General features: G+C 40.0%; 1 protein-coding gene across 1 annotated transcript; it reads left to right on the forward strand.

The window, feature by feature from the left end:
- Positions 1–434: 434 nt before the first annotated feature.
- On the forward strand, positions 435–5331 carry LOC141141366 (interleukin-17A-like). The gene is made up of 3 exons (XM_073629029.1): positions 435–623; positions 2683–2888; positions 5000–5331. The coding sequence occupies exons 1-3, from the start codon at positions 435–437 to the stop codon at positions 5232–5234; spliced, it is 630 nt and encodes a 209-aa protein (XP_073485130.1). The 3' UTR covers positions 5235–5331.
- Positions 5332–15365: the final 10034 nt, after the last annotated feature.

A 15365-nucleotide genomic window follows, 5' to 3' on the forward strand; every position in this document is an offset into this window, starting at 1 on the left:
ATAAATTTTATGATATAGGTTTGTGTAAAGTAACGTATGTTCACTTTATCACATTATAGTGTCACTGTCAGCTCCGCTTATATTAACTTTCTTTATTTTGCAAGTTAATATATTTTACAAAAGCTAGTAATGATAATGTAATTTTTCTTTACAATTTCATTTTTTTTTTTCTTGAAACTGTGGTTTTGCTCAGTTACAACAGAAAAAAATCACAAGTGTCAAACACAATACTGTTTAAACCATGACCTCATTTGTCTATAAGGTAATGCAGAAAAGTATGCAAATTCTTGTCAGCCTTCCAGCTCTGGTTAATAAGTTGCCTTCAGATTCCTGCTCATGGGCCACCAGACATACAATTTAAGATTGATTACCTTACATTTTCCTTCTAATAGTAGAAATAAAAAGGAAGAAAGTATGACATCCTTTAAGGTGAAATGACTGCAGAGAAAAGCCGCTGCTGCATTGATGAGAAACCACAAATTGTAACCACACAAAGATGGAAACCCCAGTGTGCCCTGTATAAAATAGAGGGGCCCTGCACTGTGCCACTCACTGCTTCTACTAACTCACTACTGACTCACAGAAGAGCCACCAGTACTATGGAGACCTTCAGACCATCTTTTGTAAGAACTACGATTTATTTTAAGTTTATGAAAGGAAAGTGAATGTACTATTTATCTATACTATAGATCTATCTATCTATCTATCTATCTATCTATCTATCTATCTATCTATCTATCTATCTATCTATCTATCTATCTATCTATCTTTTTCCATAAATCTATTTATCTATCCATCTATCTTTGTAAACTTTGAAAACCAGCTTTTAATTGATCCTTTAATACCAATCAATGTATTTATTTATTTATCCATCTATCTGTACAAACTAACCATTTAACTTTTGGTTCTTTATTGGCAATTTTCATCTATTTATCTATCTATCTATCTATCTATCTATCTATCTATCTATCTATCTATCTATCTATCTATCTATCCATACAAACTTTGACAAACCATCCATTTTTATTTTTACCAGTAATGGCAGCTATCAGCGACTTATAGTGGGACTACGATATTGGGGTGGACAAATTGGACACCTAACTTTTTGGGAACCAGTGACACTAATACAGTGATCAGTGCTTAAAATTACTGTATTAATGACATTGACTGGGAAGGGGTTAACATCAGGGGCGATTAAGGGGTTAAATGTGTTCCTAGGGAGTGCTTACTAACTGTGGGGGAGGTGCTTTGACTTGGGGTTCAGGAAGCTATATCTTTTCTTTGCATCTTTTGTATTCATACATCCTTGTTTATGTGCAATATTCTATATGTGTTTTTCAAAAAATACTTGATATTTTTCAAATACTGTTTGTTTACATGGTAGTGCCGGTCCTACCCGTAGGGGGTTCTTCTTTGTTCTTTGACTGGGGGAAGGTAAAGATCCATGTTCCTGCTTAGCAGAATCACAGGATCAGTACATTCCCCTCTCACAGAATGGTGGTCTGCCTTGTATACATAGGCAGATCGCTGTTCTGCCTATCTACTGAACGTTTAGCTGGTCCAAGCGGACATGGCATCCACCGAACCCGCTGATTGGCTCCCGCTGTGTCCAATCACAGTGAGAATGGGTTGGCAGGGGGTGGGCTTGCCCCCGACCCGGAAATGTCAGATCACGTATTAGGTACATGATCTGGCACATAGCGCCTGCCCTGCTGCAGTATATAGGGGCAGTCCGCAAGCGATAAGTGTTTCTTTTTATCAATTTACATAAGACCTGGTAGGTTGTTTCACAGATCTTCTGTGAATGTAGGCTGCCTCAAATCCTCTATCTATCTATCTATCTATCTATCTATCTATCTATCTATCTATCTATCTATCTATCTATCTATCTATCTATCTATCTATCTATCTATCCTAACTTTGACAAACCAACCATTTAATTTGTTGGTCCTTTAATGCTTTAGGTATTTTGATATTGTCATTGAAAGATTTGTTATTGAGTATATTTAAAGGGCAAGATCCCCTGAACTTAAAGTGATTGTAAAGAAAAATTTTTTTTATTAAAAAAAAATAACAAGCATGTCATACTTACCTGCTCTGTGCAGCGGTTTTGCACAGGGCAGCCCCGATCCTCGACGGTGCTCTGGGCCCCTCCCACTTGCCGAGTGCCCCCATAGCAAGCCGCTAGCTGTGGGGGCACTCATGCAGGCTCGCTTCCGAGCCACCTCTCGGCATCCATAAGCCCAGCCCCTCCCCCCACTCCCACCTCACTCCTCACAGGCTGTGATTGAGGTGTCCAGCTTTACACTTTTTGATTATGTGAACCTTTCCTGATCCTAGTCAAAATGTAAGTCCATTTTCTATGTGATTTCAAAAATAAAAAAATAAAACCTGTTTACTGTAATAGACTGTTCCAATGTAGTCATTCAGGCCCACAGCTGACTCTGAGGATCTATGAGCTGTGGATAGACTTCAGAACATTATTATATTTGTATGCTATTGTGCCTGAAGTATTGCAGGTGCAATTGCAACAATAATAGTGACTGGATCGTTAATTAAAAAACAAAATGCATTTTAACTTCCTTTTAAATCAGATGAAATATTTATCTTGCTCTGAAGTGACATATAGTAAAATGATTTTAACACTATTCAACTTTAATTTGTTCTCGTTCCTTCCTACAGTCTCTCTTTACATTATTGCTGTGTCTTATGGGTGCTGTACTGCCTGGTTACACTTTGGCTTCACCACTAGGCAAGAAGGTTGGATGCTCAATCACCAAAGATGTGCTATTTCCATCTTCGTTCAAAGTCAGTCTGAACATCAGTGGCCAATCCCACGTATTAGTAGGAGATGTAAGGACAAGATCCACCTCTCCATGGGACTACAGGTAATTGGACCATACCACCTATAAACCATCCTCCAAACGGGGGTCTTTTCAAGGAGCACCTGTACAGATATAAAAGATGTACATTGACTAGTTTAGGACACTGGGCATGCTGCAGGTGCCAAAAAAACTTCTTCAAAAGTACACAGGAAATGTGTGGTATGTCTAGCTCTTCTGCCCAGCTCCTGCTGGACCTCTTCTATATAAAAGCTGGGAGTTGCTGTGTAAATACATCAATCAGTAGTGAGACAAGAAATAGAGATATACAAAGTAACATTTTTACTTTTGTATCTACTCTGTTTCATTCATGTGCAGCTCAAAGAGATGGACTTTTAGATGTATATGGTGTCAGGTAAGGCAACTGACAAGTAAAAAAAAAAAAAAAATGTAATTAAATAATGTCTCTATTTAACCCTTTTTACCATAATCCGCCATAATTAACTCTTCTTCCCCTTATTTTCCTGCTCATTGTTTTGTGCATTATTATTATATTAGCCATTATTATTTCAACTTTTTTGTTTTTATTGTTTTGTTCTTTAGTTTTCTTCAATGTCACAATTAAAAAGTTTAACTTGTAAATAACTTTGCAATGCTTTGTACAAGAAAAATAATTTCAGTGTAGTTTTAAACAGGACAGATGATAGAGTAACAATCATCCTTTTTTACAGTAACACAATTTTTTTTTAAGGGTAAGTTCACTTTTTCACAAAAAATGACTTACCATACACCCCCCACCTCTGTACTAACCTCCATGGGTGAGTAGCTGTCATTTTACAAGTGGCCAGTGCAGCACTGTGATAAATGAAAGCTCTGCTCTTCTTCCCTTTGGGTTTCTGAAGAGAATCAGAGCATTTCTGATTGGTCATGTGCTGGCATGTGACCACTTTGACCAATTAGAATTGGTCTGATCCATCCTGGATCAATGGAACATGATGGAGAAAAGTGGGGCTGTCAAATCCCCAAACTGGTGGCTGCATTACATAGTTACATAGTTAGTCAGGTTAAAAAAAGACACAAGTCCATCCAGTTCAACCATAAAAAAAACCCAAAAAAACAAAAAACAAAAAAACCAAAAAAAAAAAAAAACCCCAAAAAACAAAAAAAAATATCGTGCAATCCAATAGACCCAATTCTATACCCACAGTTGAGCCAGAGGAAGGCAAAAAACCCCAGCAGAGCATGCTCCAATTTGTTACAGCAGGGGGAAAAATTCCTTCCTGATCCCCCAAGAGGCAATCGGATTTTCCCTGGCATTGATTTTTTCCTTTATTGTTACCAGGTGATTCTGCCAGTAACACAATTACTGTTCTAGGCTGACAATGCTCACTCATTGCACTGTATCTGTGGAGGAGCAGCACTGTCATCCTAGTACAGGACTAAATAGTCTCCTATTTTCCTTTACAAAAAATAAGGGGGGGGGCATTCTGTAGTTTTCAGAGATTCTGGGAACAATGTAACTGATAAGAGTACTGCACAGGCAAGGAGCTCAGGAAATGACCAGCTCACAGGATTTCTGGCAGGATCATTAGTCAATTTGCTGTCCTTACCAAGCAGATATAATAAAATGCTCTCAATTTATATTTATTAGACCAAAAAGGATCAAATAAGAAAAGCTCATTGTAAGGGTTTACATAAGCCTTAAGGGTACAAAAGGAAGAGCTTAATTGGCACAAAAGGTGAAACTTTACTAGTACATCTAATAATACTTAAAGAGCTTTTTCATTTTAAAAGACAGTGAACAATACATTTGTTTTACCCTTGCTTGGAACACCTACTAATCTATATGGCCTTTTGTGGGTATTGGCAACCCCAGCTTGGCAAATATTAGCTTCCAATGTACCAGAGACATTGCAGGTTCAGTAAAAAAGATGGGAGAGTGGACAATATAGAGGGTACACAATGAATACCATTATCTCCTGGCACATTTAAACATTCTTTATAATGTGAAGAAGGAAGGAGGTTCCTGAGAAAGGAATATACCCCAAAGGTACCTCAGCCTCAGACTGTAGCCTCTGCTACCTATGCTTCTGCCCAACCATGGACAATATGAAGAATATGGTACCTGTATGTGGCTACTTTGTAATTAAACTCACTTTCTTTTTATTTATTCACAGCCAGGACATTAACTACAACAGGATCCCATCTGTCATACCTGAAGCCAGGTGCCGCCATGATGGATGTGTAGATGAAAAAGGCAATGTAGACCCTACGCTGATCTCAGTCCCCATCAAACAGGAGATCCTGGTTCTCCATCGTGAGAAAGGCTGCCTCCCTACCTTGAAGTTAGAGAAGAAGATTGTCACCGTTGGCTGCACCTGTGCCCAGCCCACAATGGAAAAGCAGTCATAACTACATGATGTTCTGTTCTGTGGCACGTCCATCTCCACTGCCCACGTATTGGGGAGATACAGAGATAAAGTAGCACTGATATAAGTGCATCTGTTCCGTAGCAAGTTTATTGCACTATTTTCAGTTTTATTACTATTCTATTATATATTTATATATGTGGTTGTTAATAATTATTTTTTTTGTATTTATTGGACTTATTTCCCAAAGTGCATGTGTATTTAAATAAATTGTGTAATGGATTTTATATTTGCTTGTTTGTAGTATTATTTATTAAAGACAGGATCCAGTCAACAAGTACATTTAATCACTACTATCCAGAACATTTTAATTTAGTTCCAACCTTTTGGGTTGGTCTGCTTTCTCAGATCACATGATCTTGTGCTTTAATTCTTAGTGCATGCAAGTGTCTCTGACTTGCAATTCATATGTCTCAGCAATAATTGTTCAATATATTGCTGGTATCAAGTCAACTATACTAGCATTAGCGTGAGTCACCCTCTCTCTTTGTCCCATTTACTGTTATCACCAAGAGTGCAAGTGAAAGAAATACAATTTTCCAATGGGGGCACTTGTTTTGGTGACAACCAGGGATGCCCTAATTTCTCCCACTTCCTGTTTTAACTATAGGACAGGAAGTGAAGGGAAATATCCCCAATGGGACACAGATGGAAAAAAATAAAAAAATAACCCTACTCTACTATAACCAAAATGGAAAAAAAATTGTTTTGCCTGTAGTTCTACCTTATATCTAAAAACATTTTTTAATTTTAGACGGAGAAGGGGATTGTAAAAACCCCTGTTTTTTTGCCATCTGTGTCCCATTTATGAGATTTCCTTTTACGTTCTGTTCTATAGCTACAAAAGAAAGCGGAAGGTAATAAGTGTGGTAAACACCCCTGAGACTCTTGCCCCTGGAACAGCTGTCCCAACTGGAAGAATTCTCTTCCTGTTCTGGTGACAACTCAAATTTCCCATCAGTTTGAGTCCTAGTGAAAATGGGCACCAGGATAAAGAGAGTTAACTTTGCCACAGAGAAATATGTAATATATTGCAGCTTACCAGTCCTCAGATGTGGTTGTTACATCAGTTTTCTTTTTATTTTCAGGCTTTTTCCTTTATTTTCACCTGGTGACCTTGCCAGTAACACACTTACTGTCCTAAGGGAAAAACATTCCCTCGCCATACTGTATCTATGGAGCAGCAGCGTTGTCACCCTGGGACAGAACTACAGAATATTATGATTATACAGGATTTACATAGCGCCAACAGTTTGCGCAGTGCTTTACAATATAAAGGGAGACAGTACAGTTATAATACAATAAAATACAAGAAGGGCCCAGTAGCTTTAAATATAGTTAACAAAGTTAATACAGAAACGTGTTGGAGATGTAAGGTAGAAAGAGGGACTATGGATCATGTATGGTACAGTTGTCAAAGAGTGAGGAGCTTCTGGGACAAAATATTTGAGATATATCAGAAAGTGTCAGGAGTAGAAAGGAGTCCAAATATAAGCACGTCGTTGTTCTCCCTTACATCAGATACAATAAGGGTAACCAAAATAGATATTCTTCACCACATGACAACTGCAGCTAGAACAATTATAGCGCGAAATTGGAAAAAAACAAATAAGCCAACTGTCTTGGAATGGATATATGAAATGAATGATATTGAATATATGGAAAACAGATAATGGATAATTGGAGGGGAATGGGAAGGATATGGGATGAAAGGGAAGGAAGAAAGGGGAGGAAAAAGAGAGGAAGAGAGAAAGGGGAACATTTTTTTTTTTGAATGTTTAGATGTACGGTATGTATGAGCAATAGGAAATGAATGTTTTGAGGTATGTATGAGTAATAGGAGATTAGTTAGATGATTCTATAGAAACAGGAGGAAGTGGGTGTTATTAAGATTATTTATTATGTAAAAGGAATTTTTAATGTATGTATTTTAGAAGATGGTATGATGTGTATTACGGTACTTGTCTTTTTTTAAAAATTTAATAAAAAGAAGATTGATAACAAAATGGGCACCAGGATAAAGAGAGTTAACCTTGCCACAGAGAAATTTGTAATATATTGCAGCTTACCAGTCCTCAGATGTGGTTGATACATCAGTTTTCTTTTTATTTTCAGGCTTTTTCCTTTATTTTCACCTGGTGATCCTGCCAGTAACACACTTATGCCCCATACACACGGTCGGATTTGTGTGATAGGACCTTGTTGTCGGAAATTCCAACCGTGTGTAGGCTCCATCACACATTTTCCATCGGATTTTCCGACACACAAAGTTTTAGAGCAGGCTATAAAATTTTCTGACAACAAAATCCGTTGTCAGAAATTCCGATCGTGTGTACACAAATCCGATGCACAAAGTGCCACACATGCTCAGAATAAATAAAGAGATGAAAGCTATTGGCTACTGCCCCGTTTATAGTCCCCACGTATGTGTTTTACGTCACCGCGTTCAGAATGATCAGATTTTCCGACAACTTTGTGTGACCGTTTGTATGCAAGACAAGTTTGAGCCAACATCCGTCGGAAAAAATCCTAGGATTTTGCTGTCGGAATGTCCGATCAATGTCCGACCGTGTGTACGGGGCATTACTGTCCTAAGGGGAAAACATTCCTTCACCATACTGTATCTATGGAGCAGCGGCATTGTCACCCTGGGACAGAACTACAGAATATTATTATTATACAGGATTTACATAGCGCCAACAGTTTGCGCAGTGCTTATAAAAAGGGAGACAGTACAGTTACAATACAATAAAATACAAGAAGGGTTGAGAAGGCCCTGCTCATAAGAGCTTACAATCTAATAGGGTGAGGCAAGTGGTATAAAATATTGTAACTGGGGGTGATGAGTTGATGGAAGTAATAAAAGTTCAGTTAGTTGGAGGTGTGATATCTCCCATTTAAAGAGGTTGTAAACCTCCCTTTACACTTTGTACCTATAGGTAAGCCTAGAATAAAGCTTAACTATAGGTACTGTAAATATCTCCTAAACGTGCACTGTTTAGGTGATACTTAAAGTACACTGCAAGGATAATATCATTGGCGCATGCACTCTGAAGAAACGGGCACCCATTCCGTTTCTTCAGTAGTGAGTACTGTGACCGGCGGTTCCCGCATGCTTGCGCGGGAGTGATGTCACACGGCTCTGGCCAGTCACAGAGCCGGAGTCCGCTGCTCCGAAAGGAAGAGGTGGCGAAGATGGATGCGGCCTTCAGCTTGGACAGTGTGGGCTTCGTTTGCAGGTAAGTGTCACATAATGTGCTAGTATGCAATGCATACTAGCACATTATGTCTTTACTTTGCAGGGGAGGGAGAAGAAAAAAATTTGATCAAGGGTTTACTTCCTCTTTAACTCTTCTCTGTAACATGGGTGGTGTAGCCCACAGAGAGAGCAGGCAAGCTAATTGACTGGTAGACTTCCAGTGCTATAAGACACAATGTTTGTGCAGCACTACTGAGCAGGAAGCAGATATTGCGCATGTAATGATGAGAAATGGATGCTCCCATATACATACTGTATGGACCTGCATGACTAATATACATTAAAATGCATTATTGACATTCCCAGTAGTAAGCTGCTCAAATTCTGCACAGTAAATGAAAAGAAAATTATAGCCTCTAATTAAATTCAATGTTAAAGGCTAAGTTCACCATTTGTTAAAAAAAAAATGCACATGATTTATCAGGTAAGAAAAAAACGTACGTTTATTATTTTTTTACACGGTCCTCTGCAAAGCATTGCACTCAAGATCAGTGAACAGTGGGAGCAATGTCATGCTCTTGCAGACACTCAGTCCAGCTGTCTACCTGTACCTCCCATACAGGCAGACAGTTAGGCCCCTTTCACACTGGGGCGGTGGGGGCGTCGGCGGTACAACAGCGCTATTTTTAGTGCTGCTGTACCGTCGTTCTTGCAGCGGTATTCGGCCGCTAGCGGTTCGGTTTTAACCCCCGCTGGCGGCCGAAAAAGGGTTAAATCCGCTCGTACAGCGCGGCTATAGCCGCGGTATTACCGCGGTATAGCCGCGCTGTCCCATTGATTTCAATGGGCAGGAGCGGTTTAGGAGCGGTGAATACACCGCTCCTTCCCCGCTCCAAAGAAGCGGCTCGCAGGACTTTTTTTACCGTCCTGCGAGCGCACCGCTTCAGTGTGAAAGCCCTCGGGCTTCCACACTGAACAAACAGCGGAGGCTGTTTAGGGGCGGTTTTCAGGCGGTATTTTTTGCGCAATACCGCCTGAAAACCGCTCCAGTGTGAAAGGGGCCTTACTGAAGTGAAGGAAGAGTCAATAAACTATGAGGGTGCTCATCGGCGCTGTCTGCTGCTGCCTGCCGCAGTGAAAGAAGGGACTTGTAGTTCATTTATTCACAGATCTCTGTGAACAAAGGGCAGTGTGCACAGCTGTGCTGTTTTTAAAATGTGACAGTAAGTGCTGGGAAAGGAATCCCTGTCTGCTGTCAAGGGATGGGGGGGTTGAAAGGGCTGAGGTCAGCTGCTGCAAAGTAACATGTTACATGTTATACACTAAATACGGGTGTAACGAGTGCATCGCTTACACCCACTGGAGCCTGCTTGGTATGATGGGTCCTCTATTATGACACACCTAGTTGTAACTTAAGTTTCGGTATACCACCACACTATATTGGCACACAGGAAATAGACCACAACCTACTTAATGGTAGATAAAGTGAATATATTGCTGCAAGGCAGGTAAATGCAATGTACAAAAACAATAAACAGTTAACTGAATATGCCTGAAAGTGTTAAAGTAAGTAACATGAATACTAGACTATAATATGGCAATTAAAAGTCTCACAGTAACTCCCTGCAATAACCAATAAAAAAAGTGTCCCAGAGGGCACTCTGTGGGGTTGATTTACTAAAGGCAAAATGACTGTGCACTTTGCAAGAGCAGTTGATTCAGAGCTTAGTAAATGAGCAGAAGCTCTGCTGACTTCCATCATCCAATCATAAGCAAGCAAAAATGTTTTTTTTTTTTTTTTTTTTTTTTAATTTGATTTGCATGTGATTGGGTATTCTTTGAAAAGTTAAGCTTTATCTAATTTACTAAGCTCTGGAGCAACTGCACTTGCAGAGCGCAACTGTGCTTTGCAAAGTGCACAGGGGTTTATTTACGAAAGGCAAATTCACTGTGCACTACAAAACTACGAGTGGGGTTTATTTACTAAAAACAAATTCACTGTGCAATACAAGTGCACTTGGAAGTGGAGTCGCTGTAGATCTAAGGGGGACATATAAGGAAAATAAAAAACAGCATTTTGTTTGTGCACGATTGGATGACAGAAATCAGCAGCGCTCGAATACCCCATTTACCATAGCGATCTCGGCGCATGAAGAATGCAATCTGTGCGTCACTATGGACATGGCGCACAGCATCTCCAATTCAATATTAACAGAAGATGGAGGTGGCAATATTATGGGTTGATGTGAGGAAGCTTAGTAACAACTGCCTAAGTAACAAATATGCCCAAAATAGAATGAGAAAGTAACTTTTTCAGAGAAAGCCTGCTGTGCCTGCAAGTACATTTAGAACTGCGTGAGATCAATGTAAGCACTGCGCATGCGCAAGCGGCTCTTGCGCTCATTCACATGAGTTTGTTCACTGCGCGACCAAAATCTTAGTAAATGTTAAGCAACGTACATGCAATTGCATGGGTTGAACGGGCGCACCTCTAATCTTGCCATTTTTTTTTTTTGTACGCTGGTTCACCTTTATGTATTTTTTTTAAGGATATTTGCACACAGGTCATGTTAGCATGTTACATTGCCAACATGTGACATGCACCTTGTTAAAATTATGTAAAAAGACTCTCGCTCCTCTAGCTCCTCCTAAAAGGGCATTTAACCTTCCCCCTCTAATGCATATGATTTCCTTGGGCTAGTTTTTGCTTTTAAAGGGGAACTCCACACTCCATTCTCCAATTGCTGTAGTTCAAAGGGGCTTTCCACATTATTATTATTATTACTATTATACAGGATTTATGTAGCGCCAACAGTTTACGCAGCACTTTACAATATAAAAAGGAGACAATACAGTTATAATACAATAAAATACAAGAGGATTAAGAGGGCCCTGCTCAGAAGAGCTTACAATCCAATAGGGTGGGGCAAGTGGTACAAAAGGTTGTAACTGTGGGGAATGAGCTGTTGAAAGTGGTAGGAGATTAGTTGGAGACGTGATAGGCTTTCCTGAAGAGATGAGTTTTCAGGGATCGCCTGAACGTAGCAAGAGTAGGGGATAGCCGGATAGATGGAGGTAGCGAGTTCCAGAGGATGGGAGAGGCTCTGGAGAAATCCTGGAGACGAGCATGGGAGCAGGAGATGAGAGAGCTTGACATTCCGTAAAGCTCCCTGTCTGCAGCCCCCCACAACCCCATCCTAGGGTTGTGTGGAAGAGGCCCTTGTCCCCCTGAATATGGGAACAAGGTGGTTGACTTTTGGGGTGCCCGAGCCCCTCCTGCCCCCAAGCATCCACCCCCCTTTTATGGGCTGGCTTGCTGTGTGTTTGGCTAGGGGTTTCTTAGTGTGTGGGAGGGGCACGATATTTTAGTTTGGGGTGGTATTTTTCACATGGGGGGTTCTCATTTTAAGCCTTAACAGACCCAAATGGCCTTGTATGTATTGGGGGGCAGGCTATTTTTTGGGGGGGTTAAAATCTTGCAGCTGCAATGTAGATTTGTACATTTTCTCTAAAGCTGTACATCTTTGAAGCAGCATTTTGGATACATGCTACAGATATACCACTTTACAGGCAGAGTAACCCCCCCCAACAAGTTACTAGCAATTTTTAAAGGCACTTCTCCTTGTTTCATTTTTGTGGTTGTCTAAATTGGTGACATTGATATATGTCCCTCAGGGTGGGACTTGGGCCCCCATACCCATTTTAAGGCCAATAACTAGAATATAAGCCAGCCAAGTGGGGACTCACAAAATTAACAAGTAATTTCCCATAGACTGCAATTGTATTTGTTGTATAACTTTTGCCCATGTTAGGCTCAGTTTGCTTCCCGGACCAGGGGGGTGTTTGTCCCATCTATAATTTTGTAGCATGCTGGATGATGTGCTTAATTTTGGACAGGGGGGGTGGCTTATTTTGTGCTAGCTGCATTTGGGTTGGTCTGGGCATGCTCAGGGACTTTGTTTTTTTGTGCTTTTTGTGTGTGAACAGCGCTTGGATTTTTATGGGCATGCTCAGAGAGTGTGTTTTTTGGGTTAGTAATTTAAGGACATCCTTAACAGGTGTACCCACTTTGAAGTTCTGTCTCTACATTGGGTGAACTTGCATTTTGTGTGTTTCATGGACTGTGCATGTGTTTTCAATTGCCTCATTAGCACACAAACCTATGTTATATAAAGCTTGCAGATAGTATTCTTTACCTTGCCCTGAAAAGAGGCAAGATTGCTTGATGGTGTGTGTGTGGCAAGAGAGTACATTTGGGTGTCCTTATAGAGTTTGTAACACATGTATTTTCTCCTTGTATTTTGTTTGTTATGCCTTTGCAAAACAGATGTGTTTTAGAGCAAATATTTTTTACTTTTGTTTCTTTATTTTTTTTTTGGGGGGGGGGATATTTTTCCCTGAAATATTTTTGATGTTGTCAATGTTTGTTGTTTGTAGGTTGTTAGTTTCACCATGATTTAATTGTCTGTGCTGTATTGTTTTGCAAAATCTTCCTCAGGATATTGTGACTAATAAATGTTTAAATCTTTAAGAGACTGTCCGTTTGTGGGCGCAGTCCTTTTAACTCCTGTTAATTTCCTCTGCAAAATGGTCAGACCTAAAAACCATATTCTGTTAGTGTCTAAAATTAACATACATGTGTTTTTTGTTTTCCTTGCTCTTTTCCAAGTCCTGTTTTGATGACCAAAATAATTTGTAACAAATTGTTATGTTTTATATGTTTTGTTAATAATTTGTTTTGCAGATGCATGCTCAGTACAAGTAATTTATTTTACAGCAGGGGTCCAATGCGGAGCGGCTCACAGCAGGGGTCCGGTGCTTCCCTGTTTTACATTTCAGGGATCAATCAGGCCCAAATTTTTGTCTGGATTCAGGCCTGAAATGGACCAGAAGACGCACAGGACTCTTTTGCAAACCGCTCCACAGCCGTCCCTGAGATGTGTGAACCAGCTCCGTTGAGAGCCGGTCACAGGCTCCTGACATGCGAATTGGATGCGGGGAAAGCCGCATCCAATTCGCATGTAGTGTGAATCCAGCCTAAAGCAGAAACTCTCAATGTCACTCAATCTGAGCTCTTTTTTTCTTTATTTTTGTGGGGTTGCATTTATGATAGTGTAGTTTATTTTATTTTGTGTTTTTTGTATTCACATTTTCCTTTTTTTGTGCATTTGATTGTTATTTGTACTTTTTAACTCAATACAGATTGCACTATTGAAGTTTTTTCTGTGCTTTGTTATTTTTTGGTGAGTGCTGCTCGGACAGGACGAGGTACTTTGAGTCCCACATTTCCACTACCTTGCTGATTGAAGTTTTATTGACCACTATTATGGGGTGGGGGTTCTGGTGAGTTTCCATCCTTAACCCCGGTGATGGTGGTGTCTGCTTTTCATTAAGAACTCTAAGGAGTTGAGCTTAATATAATCTGATTAGTAAATAATAAAGAAAATAGACTTGGGCCTCATCGAAACGATACATGCAAAGCTAATAGAATGATAATAATAATGATAATAATGATACCCCAGCTATCACTCAAATCTTGTAATTATTTTTCTAAATAAAATACAATGTTTTTTACCTAATATGTCTTCTCTTTGTGGCCGATATAGTCTGTCATTGTAGGATACCTCGGGCTCTCTGGTTATTTCTATTAGCTTTGCAAAATCTGGTGAGTGGTTCACTTTATTCGTTGATGTGAACATGGCGGAATTTGGAAGACGCATATAGACTGTTGTGTGATCTCACTCCTAGAACTACAATATGTTTTGAATTTTTTTAAACAGGTAATTGTTTGAATATTATCATAAGGACTACATATATCATTCCTTTTGCAAGTTGTTTTTATGTAGAGGATTGTATACTAACGTGGACTGTTAAATATATTTATTTATTTGTCAAATATATTTGTACTCTCACATTACACATTTAACGAATGAATGAATCTAAATTAATTACATTTAATTACATTTAGATTTACAAGGCAAGTACAGAGTCCAGGTACAACAAGGTGGGTGGTTAACATAAGGTACAGTTTTTAAACTGCACACAGTAAGAATTAATGAAGAATAAAAAAGCAAACTCCTTAATGCACTGCACAACAATTTTCCAGCTTGCCAACCCTGGCCCTGACTTCAGCTGTATTGAATTCTCCACCTTTGACAAGAGCACATGTCATGCCCATGCCACATTCCAGGCCCTCAGTAAATGATGGTATTTGCAGGAACATGGCTGTTAATGATCTCCATATAAAGCTTCATTAACATGGGCATGCTTAAGCTTACACCTGGGCAAGGGCAAAGCCTAGCACCCGAGTAGTGGGGACCCTGGAGAAAGGACTCGCTAGTGCCCCCAGTGACAGTCAGAGGCTATGTGCACATGAAATCAGTGAAAACTTGTTAACGCTTTGCAATCTGTGGCCAAGCTTCTACACTCTTGACTGCACTGTGGACACAACTTCAGTTAGCATTCCCTTCTTCTTAGGTGTACAGAATTTCTGAGCTGGTATCGCGGAGCTTGTAGTGGTCTCCACCAACCCAGCAGTCCCGTCACATTACTCTGAGTGACTATGATCTGTGTGTTGCTATTGTATACAGGAAGCAATCTACTTCATTAACCCAGGCTTCTTATCTTCCCAGGGCCCTGCTACAACTCTCATAGCTCCCAGGCTAAGTCCCAAGGTACTCTGTGACGTGAGATTTGTTCCGCTATGTGAGGAACCATTCGCAAGTGAAGGGGCCAAGCATAACACCCCTTCACTACGAGAACTTCAGTCACCCATCAGTGTCCAGTGCCTGAAGACAGTGGTATAAGTCATTCAAAGTATTAATAGGGGTGACAGGGAAGAGGGGGGTCAGGGGTAGTAAAGTGGGAGGGGAGTGTTGCAAAACAGGAGTCAAAGGGATTGATGAGTGGTAGGAC

This window comes from Aquarana catesbeiana, linkage group LG04, assembly GCF_042186555.1.
Source record: "Aquarana catesbeiana isolate 2022-GZ linkage group LG04, ASM4218655v1, whole genome shotgun sequence".
Lineage (NCBI taxonomy): Eukaryota > Metazoa > Chordata > Amphibia > Anura > Ranidae > Aquarana > Aquarana catesbeiana.